Here is a 24,620-nt window from a genome sequence, read left to right as displayed (position 1 = left end):
TGACAATTTTTAATCAGTATTAAAAATGTCACAACGTAGATGACTTAAGGGATGCTACATTTTCAATTGGTGGGGTAAAGTTTAGCAGGATTACATATGTACCTCTATACCAAGTACTTTGAAAGTAAACACACATTTGACAGTGGCACACAGGATGGTTATGGGGAAAAATAGTTGCATTCATCATGGTGGATAATTTACGTTTGTGGGGAGAGGTTCTCATGCAAAACATGCTAATCACGTTACCCTGAAGAGTGATCTCACTGTTCAGAAAGGAGGAAAAGAAAGCAAGCTTCAGCACCAAAGGAACCCTGTGGCAAGAACCTGCAAAGCGTTATGTTAATGTAAGTACCAAGAAGAACACTAAAGAAGAGTCTAATTTATAACTTTAATTGCTTTGAAGAAAGACATGCAATATGTAGTTGAGGATGATTTGCTGAAGAGATCAAGTCCATAGAATCTTGAAAAGGAAACTGTAAGCATCACTGGAAAATTTATCTTTTTGTAGACAGAAAACAACCTTATCATTAAGTAAGGCTAAAATAAATACTCTGGATACTACGTGGAACAATGGGAGACATGGAGAGATTTTTACTCCTTTTATAACACTACTGTAAAGTCATTGTCAATTTACTTCTTAGCATACAACAACATCTGTTCATTCATTGTACATTTTTATGGCTCTGGAAAAAAGAAAATCCCAACATTTCAGCTATGTTAATTTTCAAAGTGAAAAGAACTAGCACTGTTCTAATGTTACCAACTTAACTAATTTATACATACAAGTTAACATTCATAAATTTGCCTCCATTTAGATCAATGAAATAAGGTCATCTTTTTATCTGCCCATAATCATCATCATCATCAAAAACTTTGTATACCAGATCATCCTCTTACCTAAGAGGCCACTTCTCTCCCCAGGGTACACCACCATAGTTGAGAAGGAGAGTTGTTTGCAGTGTGCTCTCCATAGAAGTTCTGGAGCTCTGGGTTTCACTGCCACCCTATAAAGATATGCTGACTTTGCAGGGCCCATTTGTTTTATACGGGTTTTGCAAGAAGCGATAGGAGACTGATATACAGGCTTTGAAGGTGTTGTAATTCGTAAGTACTGCAGCTTAGTAGGAGGAGTGAGCCCACTGTACCACATTTGTGTTTTGTAATGCCAAAGAACCAATAATAAAGTCATAGCCTGGGTATGGGTGCTTTCTACTTATTCTAACTTGAAAGAAAATCAATCCAGTCAAATCCTGCAGCAATAACTTCCCAACCCACAAAGTGTATTCCTTTGGAAACAATCCCCCGCAGGTCTTACAAACCATGTCTATATCTTCACATGAGACTGGAAACTATGCCTCAGCCCCTGAGCACAAAAACACAATGGGTTGAAAAACCCGTTATACAATCTAACAAAACCAAATCCTGTAGCACCTTATAGATTAACATATTTTGGAGCATAAGCATAAGCTTTCGTGGGCAAAGACCCACTTTGTCAGATGCATATATAATCTAACTTATTCTTCATGCTAAACATATTTTAAAATAGTAACAGGGAGAAAGCCATGCTAGTCTATATACTATCAAAAAAAAAAAGCAGTCAAGTAGCACTTTAAACACTAATAAAATAATTTATTAGGTGAACTTTTGTGGGACAGGCCCACTTCTTCAGACCATAGCCATACCAGAACAGACTCAATATTTAAGGCACAGAGAACCAAAAATAGTAGCCAAGGTTGACAAATCAAAAAAAAATTATCAAGGTGAACAAAGAGAGGAGAGGGGCAGAAGGGGCGGGGGGAGGTCAAGAATTAGATTAAGACAAGTTTTCAAAAAAGCCCCTATAATGACCCAGAAAAGAATTATAGAACCTGGGTCATTATAGAGGCTCTTTTGCTATATACTTGGCTTAATTTAATTCTTGACTCCCACCCCACATTCTGCCCCTCTACTCTCTGATTTTTTCACCTTGATAATTTTTTTCTGATTTGTCAACCTTGATTACTATTTTTGGTTCTCTGTGCCTTAAATATTGAGTCTGTTCTGGTCTGGTTATAGTCTGAAGAAGTGGGTATGTCCCACGAAAGCTCATCACCTAATAAATTATTTTATTAGTCTTTTAAGTGCTACTTGACTGCTTTTTTGTTTTGATATTTTAAAACGTCTATGATATTTCCTTCATTTATTCTTAATCAGCTTCACATCCTCTACTTTTTCCTAACTCAATGCTTCACTCCCACCACTCATGGCATAGGAATAGGTTTTTTCACAACATAAAAGGCCAGTGAATCCTGAGACTGAGAGCCCAGAGAACGGAGTTAGCTTCCTAAATGCTATTATTTAATTACATATTTCTCTGTACATTAATCCAAAGACTTTAATACACATTTGGAACTAGTACAGTTTATTATGTAAATCACTTGTGTGATTTTTAACTGCTTCCTTCCCCAGGGTCCCAGAACTCCTACAAGATTTTTTGATGCCTGTCATGTGACTGGAGTTTTATATTGGCTCTGGAAGCCATTTTAATGCCCAGTGTGGCTACTGGCCCCAAATATTGTGCTGGGGGTTCCGTGTGAGGTGTCTAAGGAAAGCTGATGATGCCTTGAATCTACGCATGCTACTCACATGTCTGTACCATGCATGTAGGCAAAGTTATAGATTTTAGCTAAGTAGCTATATTAGAAAATGTTTCAGTGCTAAGCTTCACAACAGAAGGTGTGAACTCTGCCCCAGCCAGGATGAACGGAATATAAACAAGTGCCCAGACATCCAATCCACATCTCAGATGCTTGGAACTTGTCAATGGGATGCAGCCATGGTCAAGTGACCTGAAGAAAGGAACAGCTCCAGCTCAGAAATCTGAGACAGTCTCCTGGGATTCATCCAATGGCAGTTTGCCACAACAGTTCACCTGAGTCAGGTGGGTGCAGACTCTCAAAGGACTATGGGAAGAAGTAACAGAGATAACGCTGTGCTAGTCTATGTATGATCAAAACAGAAAAAGCAGTCAACTTGACTGGGGTTTTTTTTTCTGTTTTTATGGGAAGAAGAAGGCACTTGGTCCCTGAACAAGACAAAAGACACAAGAGAAGAGAGAGCCATGAGGTGGACATAGGGTGTCCATCTTGGATCTTTTGTCTTTTGATCTCCAAGTGTCAATGTCATGTGGACCCCAGAGGGCTGGATCTACAATGCTCCAGTAATTGAATCTACGTAACCTGAAATGAACTTTCAGAGACTTTCAAGAATCAGCAAAGAACATCTCTGGCCTGCATCAGTACTTGTGACTGATGTATGTAAAGTGTTGCTTTAGCAATACTCTCTAACCCTGTTCTTTCTTTTTTATTAATACATTTTTCGCTATTTAGATCTAAAGGATTGGTGAGCATGTTGTTTGAGCAAGCTCCAAGTCTATATTGACTGGGTCTGGGCCCTTTGGGGTCTGGAAGAATCTGTGTGTTGCTTGGTGAAACAGGCTTAAAGCCCCTCACCTGAATTTGTAGGGTTGTTGGTCTGGGCTGGTATGGCAGCTGAGAAGTCTGTGGGTTTGCATGTGCAGCTTCTGGCTGGCCAGTGGGGCTGGCAGAAACACCGTTGTGGCTGTTGGATTTGCCTTTGTGAGAAGGAAATCCTAGCCTGGGACTTTAAGTAGCCTGCTCTTTTAAGCAAAGGTACCCTGGATTGATTTCTCTAGGTGTGCCCATAACCCCATCCTATCACAGTGCCGAAAAGGGCTCCATGCTCTTATGAAATAATACAAATGATCATAATAACTCACAGCATTAGATGTCATGTAGTTGCCTTTTAACATTTCAAAATATCAGCTACAAAAATGCAACCAAATCACAATCAATATTCCCCCTAATCTTTTCCGCACATCGATTTTTTTATATCCGTATGTGGAATAATTTTTTCTTATGTACACTGAGGCATGTGCACCAACTAAGCAAAACAAAAAACGTAGCTGTGGGCACTCTGCTAATCAGCAGGGCAACATCTGACTTTCTCCTGAGGAGCTCCACAAGCACCCAGCTTACCGGGAGTATGCATCTTAATATGGGCTAATCATTACCTATGTAAACACTCCTTCAGTTTGAGCAGTAATCAGGCAAATGAATGTAAAGCTGCAGGTTTTCATTCCCCGCTGCTTTATTCCGTATATATTCAGAGCTGAATAGTAACAGAGAGGTAGCTGTGTTAATCTATATTCTAACAAAACAAACAAGCAGTCATTTAGCACCTCAAAGACTCATTATTTTGTTAGTCTTTCAGGTGCCACATGACTTTTTTTTTTTTGTATTCAGAGTTGTGTTTGCTCTTTGCACTGGCAGAACAGCTATGGCAGAGCTAACTGTTCTGTCACTTCTATTTGTATTGCAGTAGTGCCCAGAGACCCCAATCAAAGATCAGGGCCTCACTGTATTAGGCCATGCATACATAGTGAAAAAGCATCTACCCAAAGGGCTTGCAATATGCACATCAGCAGTCAGAAAGTTACTCTGATGCTATGTCTACACTAGCCCAAAACTTCAAAATGGACATGCAAATGGCCATTTTGAAGTTTACTAATGAAGCGCTGAAATACATATTCAGCGCCTCATTAGCATGCTGGCAGCTGCAGCACCTCGAAATTGATGTGGCTCGTCCAGACGGGGGTCCTTTTCAAAAGGACCCCTGCAACTTCGAAATCCTCTTATTCCTTTCTGCTGTTAGGAATAAGGGGATTTCAAAGTTGGTGGGGTCCTTTCAAAAAGAAGCCCCATCTGGACAAGCTGCGCGGCAGCGAGCCGCATCAATTTCGAAGTGCTGCGGCTGCCGGCATGCTAATGAAGTGCTGAATATGTATTTCAGCGCTTCATTAGTAAACTGCAAAATGGCCATTTGCATGGCTATTTAGAAGTTTTGGGCTAGTGTAGACACAGCCAGAGCGTAACAGTGGACCAGCTGCCTGAATTGTAAATTAAGTGCTAAAAGCAGTGCTACCCACAGGGCCAAATCCTCCTACTCTGTTCCACATCGTGGGTGCGTCTACACTTGCATTCTCTTTTGAAAGAGGTATGCAAATGAGGTAAATAAAATGCAAATGATGCATAAATTTACATAATTGACACATCATTTGCATATTCTAATTGCAAAAGAGCTTCTTTCGAAAGAAGAAAGTCAGTGTAGATGCTGCTTTTTCAAAAGTAAACCCATCCTCAAAAGAATCTTCTTCCCATTAAATAAAGGAAAGAAAGATTCTTTCAAAGATAGGATTTACTTTCGAAAGAGCAGCGTCTACGCGAGGGTTTGTTTTCTGAAAGAAGCTCTTCTGAAATAAGAATATGCAAATTAGGGGGCGAATACGCAAATTTATGCCTCATTTGCATTTTCAATTTACCTTATTTGCACGACTCTTTCAAACTAGGAATGCAAGTGTAGACACGCCCTCTATGTTAAAAACTGTTCTCAATTAAACCAGTGACATTCCCATGGCTGTTGGGATCTATGGAACGACCTGCTTAGCTGAGACCAGAATATGGTTCAATGAAATTGGCCATGTGTAACTGAGAAAGTGGATGTAGCAATGCCAAAAGACCTTGGAACTGAAAGCAAAGCAGAGTTCTAAGTTTGCAGGACTGGCAATTAAAAAGGCCACCTTATTACTTATAAACTGAACAAGTGCTGAAGAAATCATCAAGATAAAAATCAATAAAGGGTCCCACCATACTGGCTTTGCAGTCACTTCCAAAGAACTGCTATTAAAAGCCTGTCTTTAAGTTACTTAAATGCAAATCGTCAAATGCATTTTCATGTCAACCCTTCCCCAAGAGAGCCTTCCACATCTTTGTAGCAGTTCTGTGTTCCACTTTTCCATCCCGTGCCAGCCACTGTGCACCATCCCTTTAATCCTTCAAATCAATAAATGTACATTGTAGCTAGGAGGGTTTCCAAGGCAACAACGGACATCCCCCTCTGTCCCTGCATGAACACGTTGCTTTCAAAATACAACCACTCTGGAGGAGGAAAACAACTATTTTATTGCAAGACAAGCTTTTGTAAAATACTCAAACAAACACGCCTGATCATGATGCCACTAAAAGCCAATAACACCAAAACAAATCAAACAAGAAGGATGTCAGTTTTCTCCAGCAGGCAAACTTTCACAGCAAAATCATCATTCCTGAGAACAGAGGACTTTAATGGGAAAGGTGCATTGCGTTCACCATTCAACAGAGGGATAGGGACATGGCTAAACTTCTTTTGAAGTCAATGAGAGTCTCCCCATCAAGTCACTCAGTCAGGCCCCAAATGAACTGTCAAATCTCACACAATCAATTATGTTGACCTACGTTAGGCCACCATAGAGCCATCACAGTAATAACTGTGTTTTCACATGGCCACACTAACCTCTTTCTGCTGGCGGTGCATGTCCTCACCAGGAATGCTTCCACTAATGTCAGGATGGAGTGTGGGGACTAACAGCTCAAGCTGGGAGCTGAGAGCATGGGCTGTTATGGCCAGGCAAACCGGTTCCCTGCTAGGATCTCCGTGCGAAGCTCACAACCCAGGCTGTAAGCAGCGGTGTTGAGAGATGATGTAAGTAATATACTGTCAAGATAAAGCCCGCAGGCTGCATCTGGCCCACCGAGCCTTTCAGCCTGCCCTGCTGGGACCCCCAGCATAAAGCAGCCCCAGGACTCAAAGCAGCTGGCTGCTTTGTTTGGTTCTGTGCTGTGCACCGGGGAGATGGGGAGGCTTCACCTGCTGCCTCTGCCCCCAGAAAAATCTCAGCTCCCTCCCATACCCCGCATCCCTTCCTATACTCCTTCCCCAGCTCAGAATCTTCTCCTGCACCCATACCCTCTCCAGACTCTGCACCCCAATCCCTTACCTCAAGTCACAAGACCCACACCTTCATCCAAACTCTCAGACCCCACACCTTCTCCTGTACCCCAATCCCTTACCCCAAGCTTCCCCCTGCACCCAGCCTCCATCCATAGAAAAGTGTGCCCCTGGACCACTTCAAAATATTTTGTAGTGCCCCCCCGCCACCAAATTTTATGCTCACCCTGGGTTTATACAGACACTGCACTAGATTGTCTTAGGCATTACACCTCTCCTGGACGGGGTGGTATTAAGTTGGTGTAGTGGGGGATTTACATCAGCAGGAGTAATGCTGTAGTATAGAAAGTTACAGAGTTATACCGGCATAAGCTATCTTACACTGACCTAACTAGTGTACACCATTACTTGAGATTCATCTGAAAAGAATTAGTGAGAAAGAAAAGTTGGAAAAAATGCATGCACGTGTGTGTCTTGGACATCAGAATAGGTATTAGACATTGTGCATGTCAGTTAAATGATTTTTTAAATACTGATATGTGTACAGACGCAGAGATACTACAGGCAGAACAGGTAGAATTGTCTGATATTTCCCATTATTACACTGTTTTCAGTTCTTTGTAAGGTTGAAATTTACCATGCACATTGTCTCCCTCACGTTGAATTTTTTTTTTTGAAAACTTCTGACAAAATAATGCTGCTGTTTCAAAGCTACTGAGATTGCTGGAGTTTGACACAACTTCTCCTAAAATTCTATCTGCATTAAACTTGCTACACTGACAATTGTAACTCTGGAGTGCTGTGTGCTATGTCACACCAGGCACTCCAACTGAGTGACAAGTTAGGGAGGTGGTCTCTGCTGTGCTCTTAATAAGATCCCTGCTACTGCCCAGAAAGCAGAGAGGGGTAAGTCACACAGTTGAAAAGCAGAGGGAACAAAGTTTAGAATTGTGTGCATGGGTGGCTTAAGGGGAGAGAGGGGAAGCACATAATGACAAACTGGACGCTATTGTGCAGAAGTGAAAATGAAACTATCAATTGTGATGGAGAAGACACTGTGACTGGGCACCTAAGATGGGGAAGACTGGAAGATAATAGAGGAGGATTCACATACTTTAATGCCAGACAATAGTCTATGTTGGGAACCTGCCTCAAAACGGCTTTTTTTAAAATGTTTCAACAAAATGGTTCAGGTGTTTTCAAGAATCAGATTTGGGAAATATATGTTGTTCCATTTTCTTACAGCTGTCTCTGAGAAACTGTAGGGCCTCCTCATATTAGAGGAACATGAAATATGGCAGGGATGTCGCCCTGGTGTTTCAGCTGTGCTTTTTGCTGACCCTGTGAAAATTCACCCCAAGTTTGGCAGAGTTATTAGCTTTGGAATATCTCCGTTCACACTTTTTCAGCAGAGATATGTTAGTGCATGGCAGCTAAATTCTTGCAGATGGCAAACTAAGGCTCAGACACATCAACATCCAAAATGTAAATTTATTTTAGATGCCCAACCTAAGATGCATGTGTCCTGATTTTTCCAAAAATGGCACTTTACATCTTTATTTTTTTCAGTGCAACTCTGATGGATTTCAGCGAGGGCTCAGCACTTCTGCACATTTGACCACAGGATTTCAAGTCGAGTACACAAAAATGAGGAAGACACAGCCACCTGTGAAAGGATGGGTTTAAGTGATTTGCTTAGCGCCACAAAGGAATGCTGTGGTAGAGACAGGGATTGAATCCAATTGCTCAGGGTTGCACGTGACTGCCAAATACTCAATCCTCCTATAATGCCTTGCCTTATTCATAACAGACATTCTCCCATCTGAAAGAAACGAGGTTGAGTCCCACAGACAATAGTCTCCTTCACTACACAGCACTGACTCGTCACCAGAACACCATCCCTCCTGTGTACTGAACAAGACAGGGATCCTGAGGGGAAGTGGGGTGGACACACAATATTTGACTAGATATTTCAAGATCAACTCCTAATTAGGTTGGTTGATTTTTAATATAATTTTGACACATATCATCACTTTGTTTAAACTTTTTTTTTTTTTTTTTTAAGTTTTTAGCAATTTAGATGTTCTTAGCTGCAAGAAGATATGGGGGAATCAGATAATTATTTAATGACAGTAGATGTTGAGATTCAAAAAAATTTAAACTTTACAATCCTTAAAACACATAGCCAACATCATACTTAAAACACTTAAAACAAATAGCCAATATCATATGGCAAAACAGACTACACAGCAAAAGTATTCAAAATAACAGTGTCTACAAAATACAAGTTCTATTTTGATATAATTTTGAAATAGCAGTCAGCTTATTTTGAAACAGGAAAGCCTCATTTCACAAGGAACAGCACCTATTTTGAAACAGCTATTTCAAAATAGGGGTTGTGCAGACAGAGAATGGAGTCTATTTCGAAATAAGCCATCGTGCATCCAATAGCTCTGTTTCGAAACAGGCTCTATTGTGTAGATGCTGTATTTTGAAATAGTAAGGACTATTTCAAAATGCATTTTGTGTGTAGCAGCATTATTTTGAAATAAACTATTTTGGCATAACTCCTCCAGAATAGCTTATTTTGGAATAATGCTGCTATGTAAACATAACGTAAGTAAACCACCTAAGTAAATATTCTTAAATCAATCTGTAATACTCAAACAGAATTTTTCTTACTTCACCCTATCTATGAACTTCTATTCTCATCTATGGAAATACATTTTTGTTGGTTTGTGTACACATGGTAAAGTTAATAATTGGTATTTGCCATTAAAGAAAATCCTTCCTAGCCTACTCATAATGCAGACATCCATAGAGAGGGTGTAGTGTAAGAGAATGAGAAAACCTTAATTCTGGCATTTCCCAGCATCTGGGTGCTCAACTTTGCAACCTGTAATGTAACTTTTTGTACGAATGTGTGTGTGTACACATATGCTTCACTTATGCATAATAAAGCATTTCAGAGATAAAATATGTGATGCATATAGTAACTGAGGAACTTGGAATATATTTGAAAAGTGCCAAATCCTAAACTTTATGAGAGTCTTAAACCACTGTTGAAATATTTGTGAGAAAGACAAAAAAATATATTCCAAAGAAACCATGAAAATGAAATGACATCACCACCACAACAGCGATTACCTCATGACGATTATTTGAGGAGGCAGTTCTTTGTACAAAGCACATTACTTGCTATAGAAGCAGCAGAGCTGTTCATTGACTTACTAATGCTGGCCTGAAGTCATGGACAGTAATGTCCAACACAGGCTACTGAAACAAATGTTCTTAAAGACTAAGTTATTGGCAAACCAAAATTTAAAAAGGAAGACCCAAGAAGAACTAATATTTTAAAGAGAAAAAATTGCCTGTCCTTGATAGGCCACAACCAAAGAATAGGGGTCGGGAGGGGGGACGGGGGACAGGACCCTCAAAATACTGAGCATACTCCCAGAAACACAACAGTGTACTCTTGCTACATTATAACCCATATTTCACCTACCATATCTTACTTATTCCACAGCCAGGTAAAATGTCCATTAGCTAGCGTATTACTAAAGCACTAAGAGGCAGATGATGTCATCTGTGCAATCAATCAAAAGGAATCCCAAAGCAATTCTGCATGTGACAGAAAAATTCATTCGCACTTGAAACCCCTTCGTAATCATTCCTGTTTATCAGTATGATATACCAGGATGATTATTTATAGTCAGCCTGCTTCATTAGAATCTCTCACCTGTGTCCCACTTACATGCCAATGTGAATGAAAATTGCTTCTGACCCCACTTATGTTTATTTTAACAAATAAAATGTCTCACCATACAAAAGTAAGAGCCTGGATTTATTTTCAGCAGACCCAATCTCATTTTGCAAGAAGTCACTGAACACATGGTTGGCAGATTAGAATGCAGGCCAGTTAATCATGGTTAAATGTAAAACAGTACAAAGCACATTTCTTAAGTAAAATCAAATTTAATTAAAATTATATCTTTTGTAATACTAAAGAAATGGGAGAGACACTATTCTCCTTTCCTCCGTTTGGAAAAAAATATCTCCCTCCTTATTGCCATCATGCCTTATAAAATAAATGTTTAATGGCCAATTTTTTGCTTGCTTTTTCAATTTCATATCTTTCTTCGCAGGCAGTCAATGGCATGCATGGATTCAAAATGTCCACCTCTCACAGGAGCAAGGCAGTTAATATGTATTGTACTTAATTAGTGAATTCAATTTCAGTAGAAAATCCAAACAATGTAAAAAGACCCACTGTGTTATATAACTGGCAACCACTGCAGGAACAAAGAAGCATTACCTAATGCTGCCAGCAAGGAAATCTCATTCATGAGAAAAAAGCTGGATACAAAATCACATTGAATTTGTCTTTTTTCATACAATATATCAGGCAAAATGATTTGAGAACTAAAAATCAAGGCAGAGTAAGCTGGAATGTGCTTTTTTTAAAAAAAAAAATAGTAGCAGCTAGGCATCATTCAGTACCAGAATAGATGGGAAGACAGAACAAAGGCAACATATTTAGTTAATTATAACTAGATCACCTGAGATTCTTAAACAAGGACTGAAAGTGAACACCTCCGAGTTCATATCTAAAGGATTCACAGACACCTGTGCTCAGCAATTAGTAAGCACACCCAACATTTCATTATCAATTTTTCACTCAGCCCTGGCTGTTCACTCACCGTTTTAATCCAAGAGCCAACATCCAATTCCAAGTTCCAAGCTCATACCTGCTGCTTTGGAAAGGGTCTTCCTCTGAACCTGTGCTCACAACAACAATTTTGCAAGAAACCAGAAGTACAAAAACCTTATCCTATGAAATACCACCGTGGAGTACGCTGAGTCTGGCAGTCACGTAGTGAGGATAACAACCCTGCAGATTTCAACCCAGAAAACAAACATTTTTGAAAGGCACTGCCTTCTAATTCCAGTGTGCATAATGCCAATTGTGAAAACAAAAGCTGCTAAAAACAGCCTGTGCACAATCACATGCGTGCACGCGTGCGCGCGCACACACACACACACACACACACACACACACACACAGAGAGCATCTAGCTGGATTCCCCCCCCCCGCCCCGGCCAAACCTCAGGGACTAGAACAAACACACTTTTTAAAAAAAATAAAGACAATACTATATCATGCAACGCCTCCCTTGTAATTTGTAGCTGTAGCTACTGCAGACAGGGATGGCTAAACACAGCTTGTGGTTAAAGACTTGGAGAACAAAAGAAATACTGTATGAATAACTACTGTGGAGCTCAGTTCAGAACCAACAGATGATAACTGCCGTTAACGCACACATTTATTATTCTAGCACTTTAAAACTAAATACAGGGAAACCTTACCAGGATTTAGAGACGTTTGCCTGTATTCACTGGATACATGAGCTCTGCATCCTTGCACATACCCCAGCCTATTTCACAGACATAGAGAACTGATTCAGTCTCAACCTCTGTATCTAATTTACTGTAATACAGAGGATTTTCAAAGCCATGCCTCACAACAGCTGGCTTGTTTTTGCCCGCTTCTATATGACTGACAAGTTCATACAAGCTCTGTCAACTTTAACCTTGACGACTGAAGGCTTGGTTTGTATTATATGTTACATCATCAAAAACTTCTGACTTCAAGGAGAAAAGCTCACAGACTTCAAAGCTTTTTTTTGTTTTTGTTAAAAAGTCTCTTAGTGTCTTATTTTGTATTTCAGTCAAGAAAATTATGTCTTGATAGCAGCAACGATTTCATACATTTTAAATATTCACATATAAACTAATCATTTAAAATCAATCACATGGCTTACCTTCCCAATCACATTTAAATGATCACATAAATTAATTATACATATAAGTATCTTCATTAAAAGCAGTCCAGCCTGAAAAAATGTGCACAAACGTATGCACAAATGTGTTCACATATGCACAAATACTTAGAGACAATTCTTCACAGATAAAATTAAATTATATTAACACAGACACACACACACACTCTAAACATCTCCCCCCTCCCCCAACAAATCCCTGTGATCTGATGATATCATGGCTATTGTCTGAGTGAAGAACAACTTGGCTATAGTGTGGCCAAAAGCATGTATTTTATCTAGCCACACAGTTTGTCTGGGTTACGTTTTATATATTTAAAGACTAACAGTATTTCTAAAAGGAAAATTAGCTTAATAAAAATCAAATATCCCTACGCTAGCTACGCTATCCCCAGCATGGTAGGCAAATTAGAAATAGCAGACAGATTAAATAAGAGAGCTCTTCTTATTATTTAGTTTTACAAGATTCTGTTTCTTAAAGAAACAGGAAAAATCTGAATTGCTGTTGACCTTTATAACCCCAAAACTGTCAGTTCCAGTTGAAACACACTATGCCCATCATTAAGATATTCTGAAATCAGGCACAACTCAATCCTTAGTTAGCTGGCATAACATAGCCCAGGACCTCACAAACTTTATATAGTTGGGATCCAGTTTTTTTTGGTACCTTTTGTGCAGCCCAAAAATATAAACACATTTTCTAAGGACTGTTCCTCCCCCCCCCCGGGCCCAGTACTGGGCCATGGGCCACACTTTGGGAAACGCTGATATAGCCTCTTAACCAGTTATAGTGTAACAGATATGGTTGTCTCAGTGCCAGCACGTGACATACGAGATCTCACAAGAGATCCACTTCTTGGACTCTACTGTGCAAATAAGTGATGGTCACATAAATACCACCCTATACCAAAAACCTACACACCACTATGATTATCTACACGCCTCCAGCTTCCATCCAGGGCACACTACACGGTCCATTGTATACAGTCAGGCACTAAGGTACAACCGCATTTGTTCCAATCCCTCAGACAGACAGACATCTACAAAACCTTTACCAAGCTTTCCTGAAACTACAATACCCCACCTAAGGAAGTGAAGAAACAGATTGATAGAGCCAGACCTGTACCCAGAAGCCACCTGCTACAAGACAGGCCCTACAAGATAGGCCCAACAAGGAAAACAAGAGAACACCACTGGCTATCACATACAGCCCCCAGCTAAAGCCTCTCCAGCCCATCATCAGTGATCTGCAACCCATCCTGGACAATGATCCTTCACTCTCACAGACCTTGGGAAGCAGGCCTGTCCTTGCCTACAGACAGCCCACCAACCATAAACAAATTCTCACCTGCAACTATACACCACAACATAGTAACTCTAAACCTGGGACCAATCCCCGCAGCAAACCTCGCAGCCAGCTCTGCTAACCTATCTACATCGGCAATATCATCACAGGACCTAACATGAACCATACCATCAGGGGCTCTTTCACCTGCACATCTACTAATATAATATATGCCATCATGTGCCAGCAATGGAAACTGGACAGTCTCTAAATAAAAAAATAAATTGACACAAATAAAACATCAGGAATGGTAACACACAAAAACCTGTAGGAGAACACTCCAATCTCCTTGGACACTCAGTAACAGATGTAAAAGTAGCAGTCCCACAACCCCAAATTTTCCAAATTACAATGGAAAGAGAAATTTCTGAGCTGCAAATTTCACTCCATCAACCTGAGGACTGAACAGAGACTGGGAGTGGTTGGCTCATTACAAAAGCAGTTTACCTGCTCTTCATGTTCACACCTCCACATCAGCATCTGAAAATGAGCCACCGCTCCCAAATTAACTGATTTGTTTTCTCCCCTCTTGATGTTCACAACTCCACACCACATTAACTGCTGATAATGGGCCATATCCACCCTGACTGAATAGATCTTGTCAGCTCTGGCCCTCCCCTTTACTGAGACCCCCTCTTTAAATCCTCCTCTGAAACCACCCCCACACTCATATATCTGAGTCTTTGCCCATGACAGTCTTTGCCCACGAAAGCTTATGCTCCAAAATATCTGTTAGTCTATAAGGTGCCACAAGACTTCTTGTTGTTTTTGAAGACACAAACTAACTTGGCTGCCTCTCTGAGACTGTTACACAGTTTCTTATAACTCATAATCACTGGCGTAGTGGCCCCTTCCTTCTTTCCCATCACACTGCAAGCTAAGGGCCTATATAATGAAAGCCAGAAACATTCTGTGGAACAGCTGAACCTCCCCTTTATTTAGTATATTCAGAATACACAAACTGCCACACTGGAAAAGACGAACAAATCAGAATCCCCTTTTCACAGGTGGCTTATGCAAGACAATAGAGAAGAAAGAAAAAAAAATCCCTTAAAATGTCCATTTACTTTAATTGGGACAGGGTCAGGCCTGAAGTGCTGAAACTACAACACTTCTTAAATGTCAAAAAACAACAAAGGACAAAATGCCCTAAATTTGATGTAACGGTGCCTCAATTTCCACAATATGTAGGATTTGGGGTTTTTTTTGTAGACACTGTAAATAATAAACAGAGACAGATATACACAAAATGTTCTCACAATTTAAATAAAATTCTAGGATTGTGAACCTTTCAGGTGGAAGCGGTTTAACCGCTAGAGAATAAGCTGCTAAACGTATGCTGACTTGAGATGTAGAAGCACACACTTCCACGAACATGCACACTGACTCTGGCTCTCTTTCTCTAGGCCCCCTCCCCCCCCTTTTTTTTTAAACACAACCTTTTTATGAAAACAAAAAGCAGTCAAGTGGCACTTTAAAGATAGCAAAATAGTTTATTCGGTGAGCTTTCGTGGGACAGACCCACTTCTTCAGACCATAGCCAGACCAGAACAGACTCAATATTTAAGGCACAGAGAACCAAAAACAGTAAGTAAGGAGGACAAATCAGAAAAAGATAATCAAGGTGAGCAAATCAGAGAGTGGAGGGGTGGGGGGAAGGTCAAGAATTAGATTGAGCCAAGTATTCAGACGAGCCCCTATCGTGACTCAGAAAGTTCCCATCTGCATACTTGGCTCAATCTAATTCTTGACCTTCCCCCCCACCCCTCCACTCTCTGGACAACTGGGAAGAACTAGCAGACGACCACGGCAGATGGAGGCAGGGGTTACACAGGGGCCTTCAGAAGGGCGAGATGAGGATCAGACAGCTGGCAGAGGAGAAGCGAGCGCACAGAAAGCACAATAAGGACTTGCCAGACACCCACCACATCTGCAAGAGATGCAGCAAGGACTGTCACTCTCGTGTGGGTCTTCATAGTCACAGTAGATGCTGTAAATGAAGTCCTCAATTGAAACTATAAAGGGCACGACTGAAGGATGCCTACAGATACTTATTACTCAAAAAACTAAATTCTCACAACCTCTCAAAGAGCTGGCTATAATTTTCCTGTTATAGAATGTAGACTGAAACTCACTTTTTGGGCACAAAGCAAAGGTCATCACACATTTAGAGATTTAGGGTTTGATCCTGTAGCCATGAAACCAATGTCAAAGATCTCCATCTGGCATGAGTGATGTGGGATCAGCCCCACAACCATGTAGTGTAGATGGGTATCTAAGAAATTATTAAACATGCCAGCTAGCAAATATTTCTCCATAAACAATGTTAATGTTTATGTTCTCAATCTAGGCACAGATTAGCCAGATTAAGCAAATTATTATTTACAAATTGCTAGCTTTGGAAAAATTTATCATACTTTCTTCAGAGCAACTCCACAGAAGATAGGTTTAATTGAGATGACGAATGGGACTAGTTCCCTTATAATTTAGGCCTTTCACTGTAGTAACGGCATTTAAAAAAAAATAGTTTCCGCAAAACAACCATTCAGTGGCCATTCATGTCCAAATGGGGAATTTTAGTACATAAGCCATAGTTTAAGGGGTCTTGGCATCAGTCAAAGATTTGAGGGAAAGACCATGAAAGAGACCACTTTACTAAACCTTTTCTTCCAATGTGGTGCAATGGTCAAATGGATCTACAACAGCATGCGAAAACAGCTTACTGCTTTAAAACAGAAAAGCTATTACAACTAGTGCCCACTCACGTGCTTTACATAGAGTCTATGTTATATAAAGAGAGGCTTGTGTTACACAGTCACTGTTAAAATGCTGGCGTAGGTGTATTATTCATATGCTTTTGTTACTAGAGTTCCACAAAGATAAATGGAAAACATCTTAGTTGTACAGAGATGCTGTCTGCCTACAAAGACATTTCTAGCTCAGGCTCATGCTATTTCTGTCTCTCACACATAAATGCACACGTGCACACACACAGACACCATTTTAAAATCTATTGCACAGTGAATACACAGAGCTACAGAGAATCAAAACAAAACAGCAGATGATCACTTAAAACAATAGAACAAGTCAATCTTCACAATATGAACATATATTATACAGTACAATTCAGTTGCTGATCACAGAGGATATGCACAGCTATACTCATATTGTATGTGCATTTGCTACACAAGGAAATTATCTCCCACTGAAACATTCTAACATTTAGAGAGTCTAAGTACTTAAAATGAGGGCATTCAGTAAAAATTTTTATAAAAATACCTTCTGGCTACATTTTTGTTTTTTAATTTACAGTTAAAAGCAGGATGCAAAAGCTGTTATTGATTACATTATTTTAGGCACAGTACACTTGTTCTGAAATTTGGTTGCCAAATGCAATTTAGCAGATGTAGTTTCAATTATTTATTACACCCAGAAGCCCCAAATCAGGATCAGATCCTAACTGTGCTATGCATTCACGAATTTGAATGGCACAGTGTCAAAAAATTTATTTAAGATTAATGGCAAGATGTTTGAATCACGGTGCCATTTTTCTCCTGTCTGTTAGGGTAATTCACTTCCCAATTAAAAGTGGTGACAAGTAAAATCACATTTGAGAGCCCTTTATCCATTTTACATTCAGAACTTTTATCTTTACAGAAAATTGATTTTCTGCACTACTGTATTCCAGCAACCTACAGTAGTTGCCTGACATACTCCTTTAGGAAACTTAAACACTTCATTCTCTTTACAAGACTTTAATTGATGAATATTAAGATTGGATCTCTTCCTGAACCCTCATAAGATGACTTTGCTGGCACTGAATAAAATACAATAAAGAAGGTAATTTCTTCAAAATGTCATCTCTGCAGTCAGAAGTCGTAGCTCCCAGATCTATAACACTATACAGGAGAAGATAAAAAAAGGCACAGTACACTGTTCTGAAAAATCAAGAGAAGTTCACCTGAATTTCTATCTGAGATTAGCAAAAGACAACTTTATACAATGAACACTGTCCTCATATAAAGCTTTCAAGCCTCAGGGACAGGGGAGGGAAAAAAAAATACATTCCTACCTTAGAGTGCAATTCTGTTCATCAGTGTTTGTTCTGGAGGAAATACACTCCCCATATTCTCCTATATCCTCAGCTTGCCTCCTTACTTCAATGGTGACTTCCTGCAAAGGGTTTATAACATATTAAGACACAAAGTCATCAAATTTCAGTCTCCTGAAAATCTGTTATTATGGAACCTCTTATTTGTGGGTTTGCTCTGCTTGAGCACATGTAAAGTCAGTAAAGTAACATGTCTTATGCTGGTTTGGCTTCAAGAGCTGTATAGCACACCATGTGACATCTTCTATGGCAATATGAACCTTGCTGTGCTCATTTTACCAATTTATCTCACTGGTCTAGAAGGAAACACTTAAATATAATATTTACAAACTTACTAACTTCTATTTGCCATAACCAAAGTATCATAAAAACATACCATAGAGTTACTAGCATTTTAGTACATCAAGCATTTGAGGGCTTCTGAACTTTTTTAGTTTCTCTTTTGCAGTAAAACACTTAACATTGACATGCCAGAATATTATTACTTCAGTATCTTCAAACAACCACACACACAAAGTCTAGTACTGTTTTAGAAACTCTGAACTCATGGGAAATACAATTGCACTGGCCACTCAAACCAACTGAATGACATGTGAAACATGTAAAGTGCCTTTAGTTTCCTTTATATTTAATCTATTTTGTTATATTCATTTATAAAGTATATTGTTCAAGTGGGGGTTTTCTGGGTTGTTTTTCTTTGTTTTTTTATTTTTTTGTGGGGGGGAGGGAGTTGGGTTTGTTTTGTGCCATTCCAAGTGGCCTTCATTGAACTTGATACTAACAAAACAAACACATATATAGTATATATTACAGAATTTTGTTATTGCTGTACAGGCAATAAAAGAGAGGGATAATTTAGCTATTCCTGCCTTCTTCAGAATGAAGATTCTGATTTTGAATCCAGTCACTTTTAAGGTACAGCCCAAGAGATTATATATACAGGTAACGCCTTCCAGCATCACTCCAAATTCCTAGTGAAGATTTTTCTTAAAACTAAAGCCAAAGTATTGAGAGAGAGAGCATTCCCCTTGGGATCTCTTAACGTCTCAAACTACTTTTTGAATTCTGACTTCTGGAATTTTTTTGGGGCGGGGAATGGAGGGCAAGGGAGTCAGAGGGCAAGAAATGAGCACAGAAGGGAAAAGGGGAAGGGATGTTATAAATAGATACCCTAGTATTTGTTTTTTTATTTTAAACTTGAGCCTAATATTTTATTTTGCAGACGAGGCAGTTCATCCCCAACTGATGGTACCTTCCTTCTTCAGTGGATTTACAGATGTGGCAATTTTGCAGCAGCTTTAATATACCTTTAAAATAACATTCTCAGAAGCATCAGTCACTGTTTTCTCTCACCTGCCAACTGTCCCTTCACCCACCTGGCGAAGTTAAAAATTAACTTGCCTTTTGCTTGTGAGCTGAGCAGACTTCTGGCATCTTACTGAGAATTAGATTTCTTTTCAATCAAAACCATCATAGACCACAGAAGGGCCACCTATTTTTCTTTAGCAGCTGTGTCATCTGGGTGGAGGTTTATTGCCATTATCATCACCCCATCATCCTATTGTAAAGTACTGGCACCAGTGAGGGTTGGCAGTATTTAATTTTTGTATACAAATTTGACGGATAGCACTGATGCTTCTTTTCACCCTTTTTTCCATTTTTCTCTATTTATATTTTCCCCGTTGAAGGAAACTATGGGGAAATCAAATGATGGTCGTCATCAAATGATAGTTATTTAATGAAAACAGATGCAGACAAGTATCAGAGAGGTAGCTGTGTTAGTCTGTACCTTTGAGAACCACAAAAAGTCTTGTGGCACCTTATAGACTAACATATTTTGGAGCATAAGCTTTCATGGGCAAAGACCTGCTTCATCAGATGCATGAGTGGTTTCAGAAGGGTATTTAAAGAGTGGGGTCCCAGTAAGAGGGAGGGCCAGAGCTGACAAGGTCTATTCAGCAAGGTGGAAATGGCCCAGTATCAACAGTACTTATCAAAAGAGGAAAAAACAAGTCAGATCAGACAGGGGGATGTGAGCCATTGTCAGCGTCTAATGGGACGCAGACAGTTTTTAACCATTAAAAACAAATTGCCAGCATCAAATATAAAAATTTGCAAACCTCATATCCTTAAATCAACATCTAATAAGTTCTCAAGCAGCATTTTTCTTATTTTGCATACTTAAATTTCTATTGTCATTGATGGAAATCTCCTTTTTGCTGGTTTATGTATATCCAGCAAAAATCAACGTTTACATATCTTTTTTTGATTAAAATAAAATCCACCCAATCTATATGTTCTAACCTCACAATCAAATTAACTAGTATGTTTTCTCTTCAAACTTGCAAATTAAAATGCAAAAGTGATGGAACTCTTTAGCTCGGTGTGCATTGTCCCATGTTGAACTACTAATGCTACACTAATGCAAAGCCTTTTGTAAGAATACAATACTTTCCATGTGTTCTTTGACTACACTTGAACAATTACACACACACACACACACACAGACACTTTATTTTCATTTTCTGTCTGTCATATTCAAAAGTGATAAAGAAGGGAAAACAAAAGCCTCTTACCTGTTTGTGGAGATCAGTAGACGGAGATGATCTGGATCGCTCATGTCTGTACTGGGTTTTCCCATGCTGCTCGTGGCTTGCATCAAGGATGTTATCAGCTGAATGATACTTTCCTGAACTCCTTGGCTCTAGGGGTTTCCTTTGCTCTTTCCAGGATGCCTGATATTCTGCAAAAGTGCCTAGCCTCTGAGGCTGTTCAGTTTTCACCACTTTATCTGAAGACTTATGAGCAAGGTAATGACCGTTACCTTTTGCTGCCCGTGTACTTTCTATTCCAAAAGAGGCTGCCCGAGCCCTTCTATCACACCAGGACCCCTCACCCTCATGGCCATAAGCTTTTTTATCAGCCCTCTCCAACAGACTATAGGGAGTTTGTTTCTGTGCATATTTACGATTTGTGGGTTTACTCGTTTCTTCAAAGAACTTCCACTTGTCTGCAAAAGAGCCAAGGACTTCGTTGGATGTATTTGGGCAGCAGTGGGGATGGCAGTCATCTTCTGATATTCCCACTTCATTCATCTTCTCTGGTTCAGAGTAAGACTTTAGTTTCTGTTCTGCAGTGAACCTCTTTCTAGCTCCAATGCGGGAAATATGATGAGTGCCACTCCCTGAGGAGTTTGGTTTAGCCTGCACAGACTCAAGCAAACCTGACACATCTTCAGAAACCCAAGCTAACAAGGAAGAGTTGCAATTATTTGTCTTCCGTTCTGGTGACCTGGGGAGATAATCAGCAGGGCTAGGTTCCAAGTCCCGCCGTTTGAAGGAAGTAGCTCTGAGGACCCTGGCCTGAGCCTCCTTAAGGTGATCCGTGTAAGAGCTGGTAAATGAGCTCTCTGGAAGCATGTTTAAATTCTCCACTGAATCTGGTTTCCAGTTTTCAGTGTTTTCTTCTGTTTCACTTGATCCTACTAAGGTAGCAGTGCTTTTGCTTTTCTGCAGCTTTGCTCGCCTCATTTGGATCTCGTTTCTCAGGGTCGTTGCAAAGCGATCACTCCTGCGTGCCTGCTTAGCCATATGAGTATCGAACGGGGGCTGTCTCTCCACTCCAGGTTCCAGGCAGTTGTCAGATTGGTTTTTCCCTTCCTGGGCTAAGGAATGCAAAATGGGGGTCTTCTGAGGAGAAATCTTACTATCCTCTTCTGGTTGCCACCGCATCTCTTTTGGGGCAGCTCTGTGCTCAGTGTTAGGAGTGCAGCTCCTTGCACACTCCTGCTGACCATAACTATTGCCATTTTCCTCTAAACTGCCATTGAAGCTTTTCTTTGGAGCAGGTTTTTCAGGATAATTTGTTTTTTTAGGCTCTTCCACTAGAGTAGAATTAACACCCCCTCCACCATCCCCTGTGTAGTGACCACTCTTCTCATGCCCTTCTAGCACAGGCTCGACAGGTTGTCGTGGTACATAGCATTTTGGTTTCTGGACCATCGTGACTACGGCAGGATTTTCATATGGTCCGGTGGAAACATCAGCCTCTATTCCAGGTTTCCAGCATTCATCCTTGAGTTGTAGTGGCCTTGAGCTTCCTTGGGAAGGCTGTTTTGTTGAGACACAATAATAACGATTCAGTCCAGTGTTGTCCACCTTCTGTTCAGCAGCACTGTTATTAGCAGAAGCATTGCACATCCTGCCTCGATTTGGGCTGTGGCAGTGAAAATGACTGGCAGGGAGCTCTTTATTGCCACTGTGAGAGGAAACATGCTGCTGCTCTTTAGGTGAAGTTGAAGCTCTTGCATGGTGAAAGAAAGTGCTTTCATCGCTGTACTGGCGCTGGTGGTGGTAACTGTCAGGAGGCTGCGCAAACCGAACATCAGTGCTGGACAAAGAGGACTGCAGTCTGTTAGTGTTTCCTGAATTATTGTGATACCTTTCACCAGCAGAAGCAAAATTGTAGTCCAGACTAGTATCAGATTTATAGTTAGAATTATTGGTCCTTCTTCCATCTGTGCTCCTCTCATTTACCCTAACAGGTCTTCTTGTTTTTTCTGTAGTTTCGGACTTCCAGTCCCTCCTGTGCTGAGACTGGTTCACAGCTGTAAAGTGCTGGGTGCTGGCAACCTCTGAGTACGCTGAACCATGGGCCTTCTCATGGCCTTTGGTAATTGCAAAGCTGTCACTGCGGAGAGGTGGAGGTGGTGGTGGAGGGGAGGAAGATTTTTTATCAGGAACATGCCAGATAGGTCCAAAACTTGATCTTCCACAGCCAGAGCGCTTAGAATCTGGCTGCTCCTCTAATCTAGGGCTCCTGCTAGTCTCATATTGAATGGGAAGTGGCAAGTGTCCAGGTTTGTCCTCTAGTCCACTGTTCTCATTCAAGAAGTGGCCAGCTTTGCTGTTTCCATGCTTGGAAGTGTCCCAGTGGCTTACTTTGTACAGCATGTTTTCCACTGAGGCAGCATCTGTGCTGGAGAGAGTGTGATCAGGGGTACTAGAACTAGTGGAGAAAGAGCCATAGGCAGAATCCCGTTTGCTTTGGTTCCCTAGATGATCAATGCTATTGTTGGACTTGGCAGAGGAAAGCCTTCCACACTGGGATGTTTGGAGAGTGTGGTCCCAGCTGTCCATACTTCCCAGGGAACTGAATCGCTCAGATGTGTGGTGAAGATTTGACTGATCCCATGAGTTTGACAGGTCATGAGAAGAGCAGCTGTAACAGAAGAACACACGTTACCTCCAAAAGTATGTCAACAGAGCTATACCACCTGAGCTGATTTTAAATGCTGCTTGCTACACTCCGTTCCCACAGCAATTACCAGAAAGAAACACAAGGACATGTCTCCCAGGCTACATCCACATAGAAGCGGTATTTCAAAATAATCCATTCCAGAATAGCTATTCCGAAATACCTTATTTCAAAATAACAACACTACACACAAAAATGCATTTCAAAATAGCACCCAGCTATTTTGAAATAGCATGTCCAGACACACAGGACCTATTTTGAAATAGTGCCATTGGATGCCATTATGGTTTATTTCGAAATAGCGCTATTCCATGTCTTAACAGCACCTATTGTGAAATAGCTGTTCCTCCTGCAATGAGGTTTGGTAAATTTGAAGTAATGTGCCTGCTATTTCGAATGTATTTTGAAACAGCATGCACATAGCGTAGATGCTCACAAAGTTATTTTGAAATAATGACTGTTATTTCGTAATAACTTTGCTGTGTAGATGTAGCCCAGGTGATTTCAGCAGGAGGCAGGGCTTCACCCTTCCTGCACCCTTAACTTAGGCTGCGTCTACTCTACAAGACAAAATCAAATTTATTAATATTGATTTCTGTAACTCTGGAACTTATAAATTCAATTTTGACTATCTTCACCTCCCCACGCGCTCCTCAAAAAGTCAATTTATTGCTGCCACACTCAACTGGCAAGCATTGCTTGTTGCAGTAGTGTATTGTGGGAATCTATCCAACAGTTCCCTCATCCCCATAGCATTGTGGGTATGCCCTCTGGTCTTTGACATCATCTTCCCATGTTGCTTAACATGGGAGTGGAATAAAGAAAATGCAAACGTCCAATTTCCCCGTTGGAAAGAAGGAAAAGTAGGGCATCCACAGAGATGGCAAAGTTAACAGATCTCTCTCTCTTCTGTAACTAAATCAAGGATTTCATAAAAATGAGCAAGTGTGTCTTCTCAACTGGCCATCCACTGCAACTGCAAGCCCCCGAAATTCTTTCCCACCTTTGGAGCCCCAGGACATGGTACTGCCTGGCAGGGTGATTGGCACCGAATGGCAGGGAATCCTTTTATTGGGTCAGGGGATACCCATGTGATGTGGCCGAGTGCAAGAAAGACCCCGACTGCTCGATTCCTGTTGGGGAGGGAGGTGGGAGCGCACTTAATCCCAACTGCTTCTCAAAATACAACTGCACCCTTGACTTCCAAAGCAAAATGTGCTACTTGCAACCATGGCCACAAAGC

The 24,620-nt window shown here is 40.5% G+C and overlaps 1 protein-coding gene across 2 annotated transcripts in view; it reads right to left on the bottom strand.

The window, feature by feature from the left end:
• Window positions 1-24,620, bottom strand: part of SHROOM2 (shroom family member 2) — a 194,123-nt gene that overhangs the window by 29,924 nt on the left and 139,579 nt on the right. Inside the window, exons 3-4 of one of the 2 annotated variants that reach the window (XM_074992723.1) lie at window positions 20,698-23,341; window positions 18,083-18,183 (exon numbers count right to left, since the gene is read on the bottom strand). In XM_074992723.1, coding sequence (XP_074848824.1) covers window positions 18,083-18,183; window positions 20,698-23,259 — 2,663 coding nt within the window. In that variant the 5' untranslated portion in view covers window positions 23,260-23,341. Of the gene's footprint in view, window positions 1-11,525; window positions 11,553-18,082; window positions 18,184-20,697; window positions 23,342-24,620 lie in introns of those variants that run through there. The other variant, XM_074992733.1, reaches the window with a different exon arrangement.

Source organism: Carettochelys insculpta, chromosome 1 (genome assembly GCF_033958435.1).
Source record: "Carettochelys insculpta isolate YL-2023 chromosome 1, ASM3395843v1, whole genome shotgun sequence".
Classification (NCBI taxonomy): domain Eukaryota; kingdom Metazoa; phylum Chordata; order Testudines; family Carettochelyidae; genus Carettochelys; species Carettochelys insculpta.
This window is presented reverse-complemented; position numbering and strand designations above follow the sequence as displayed.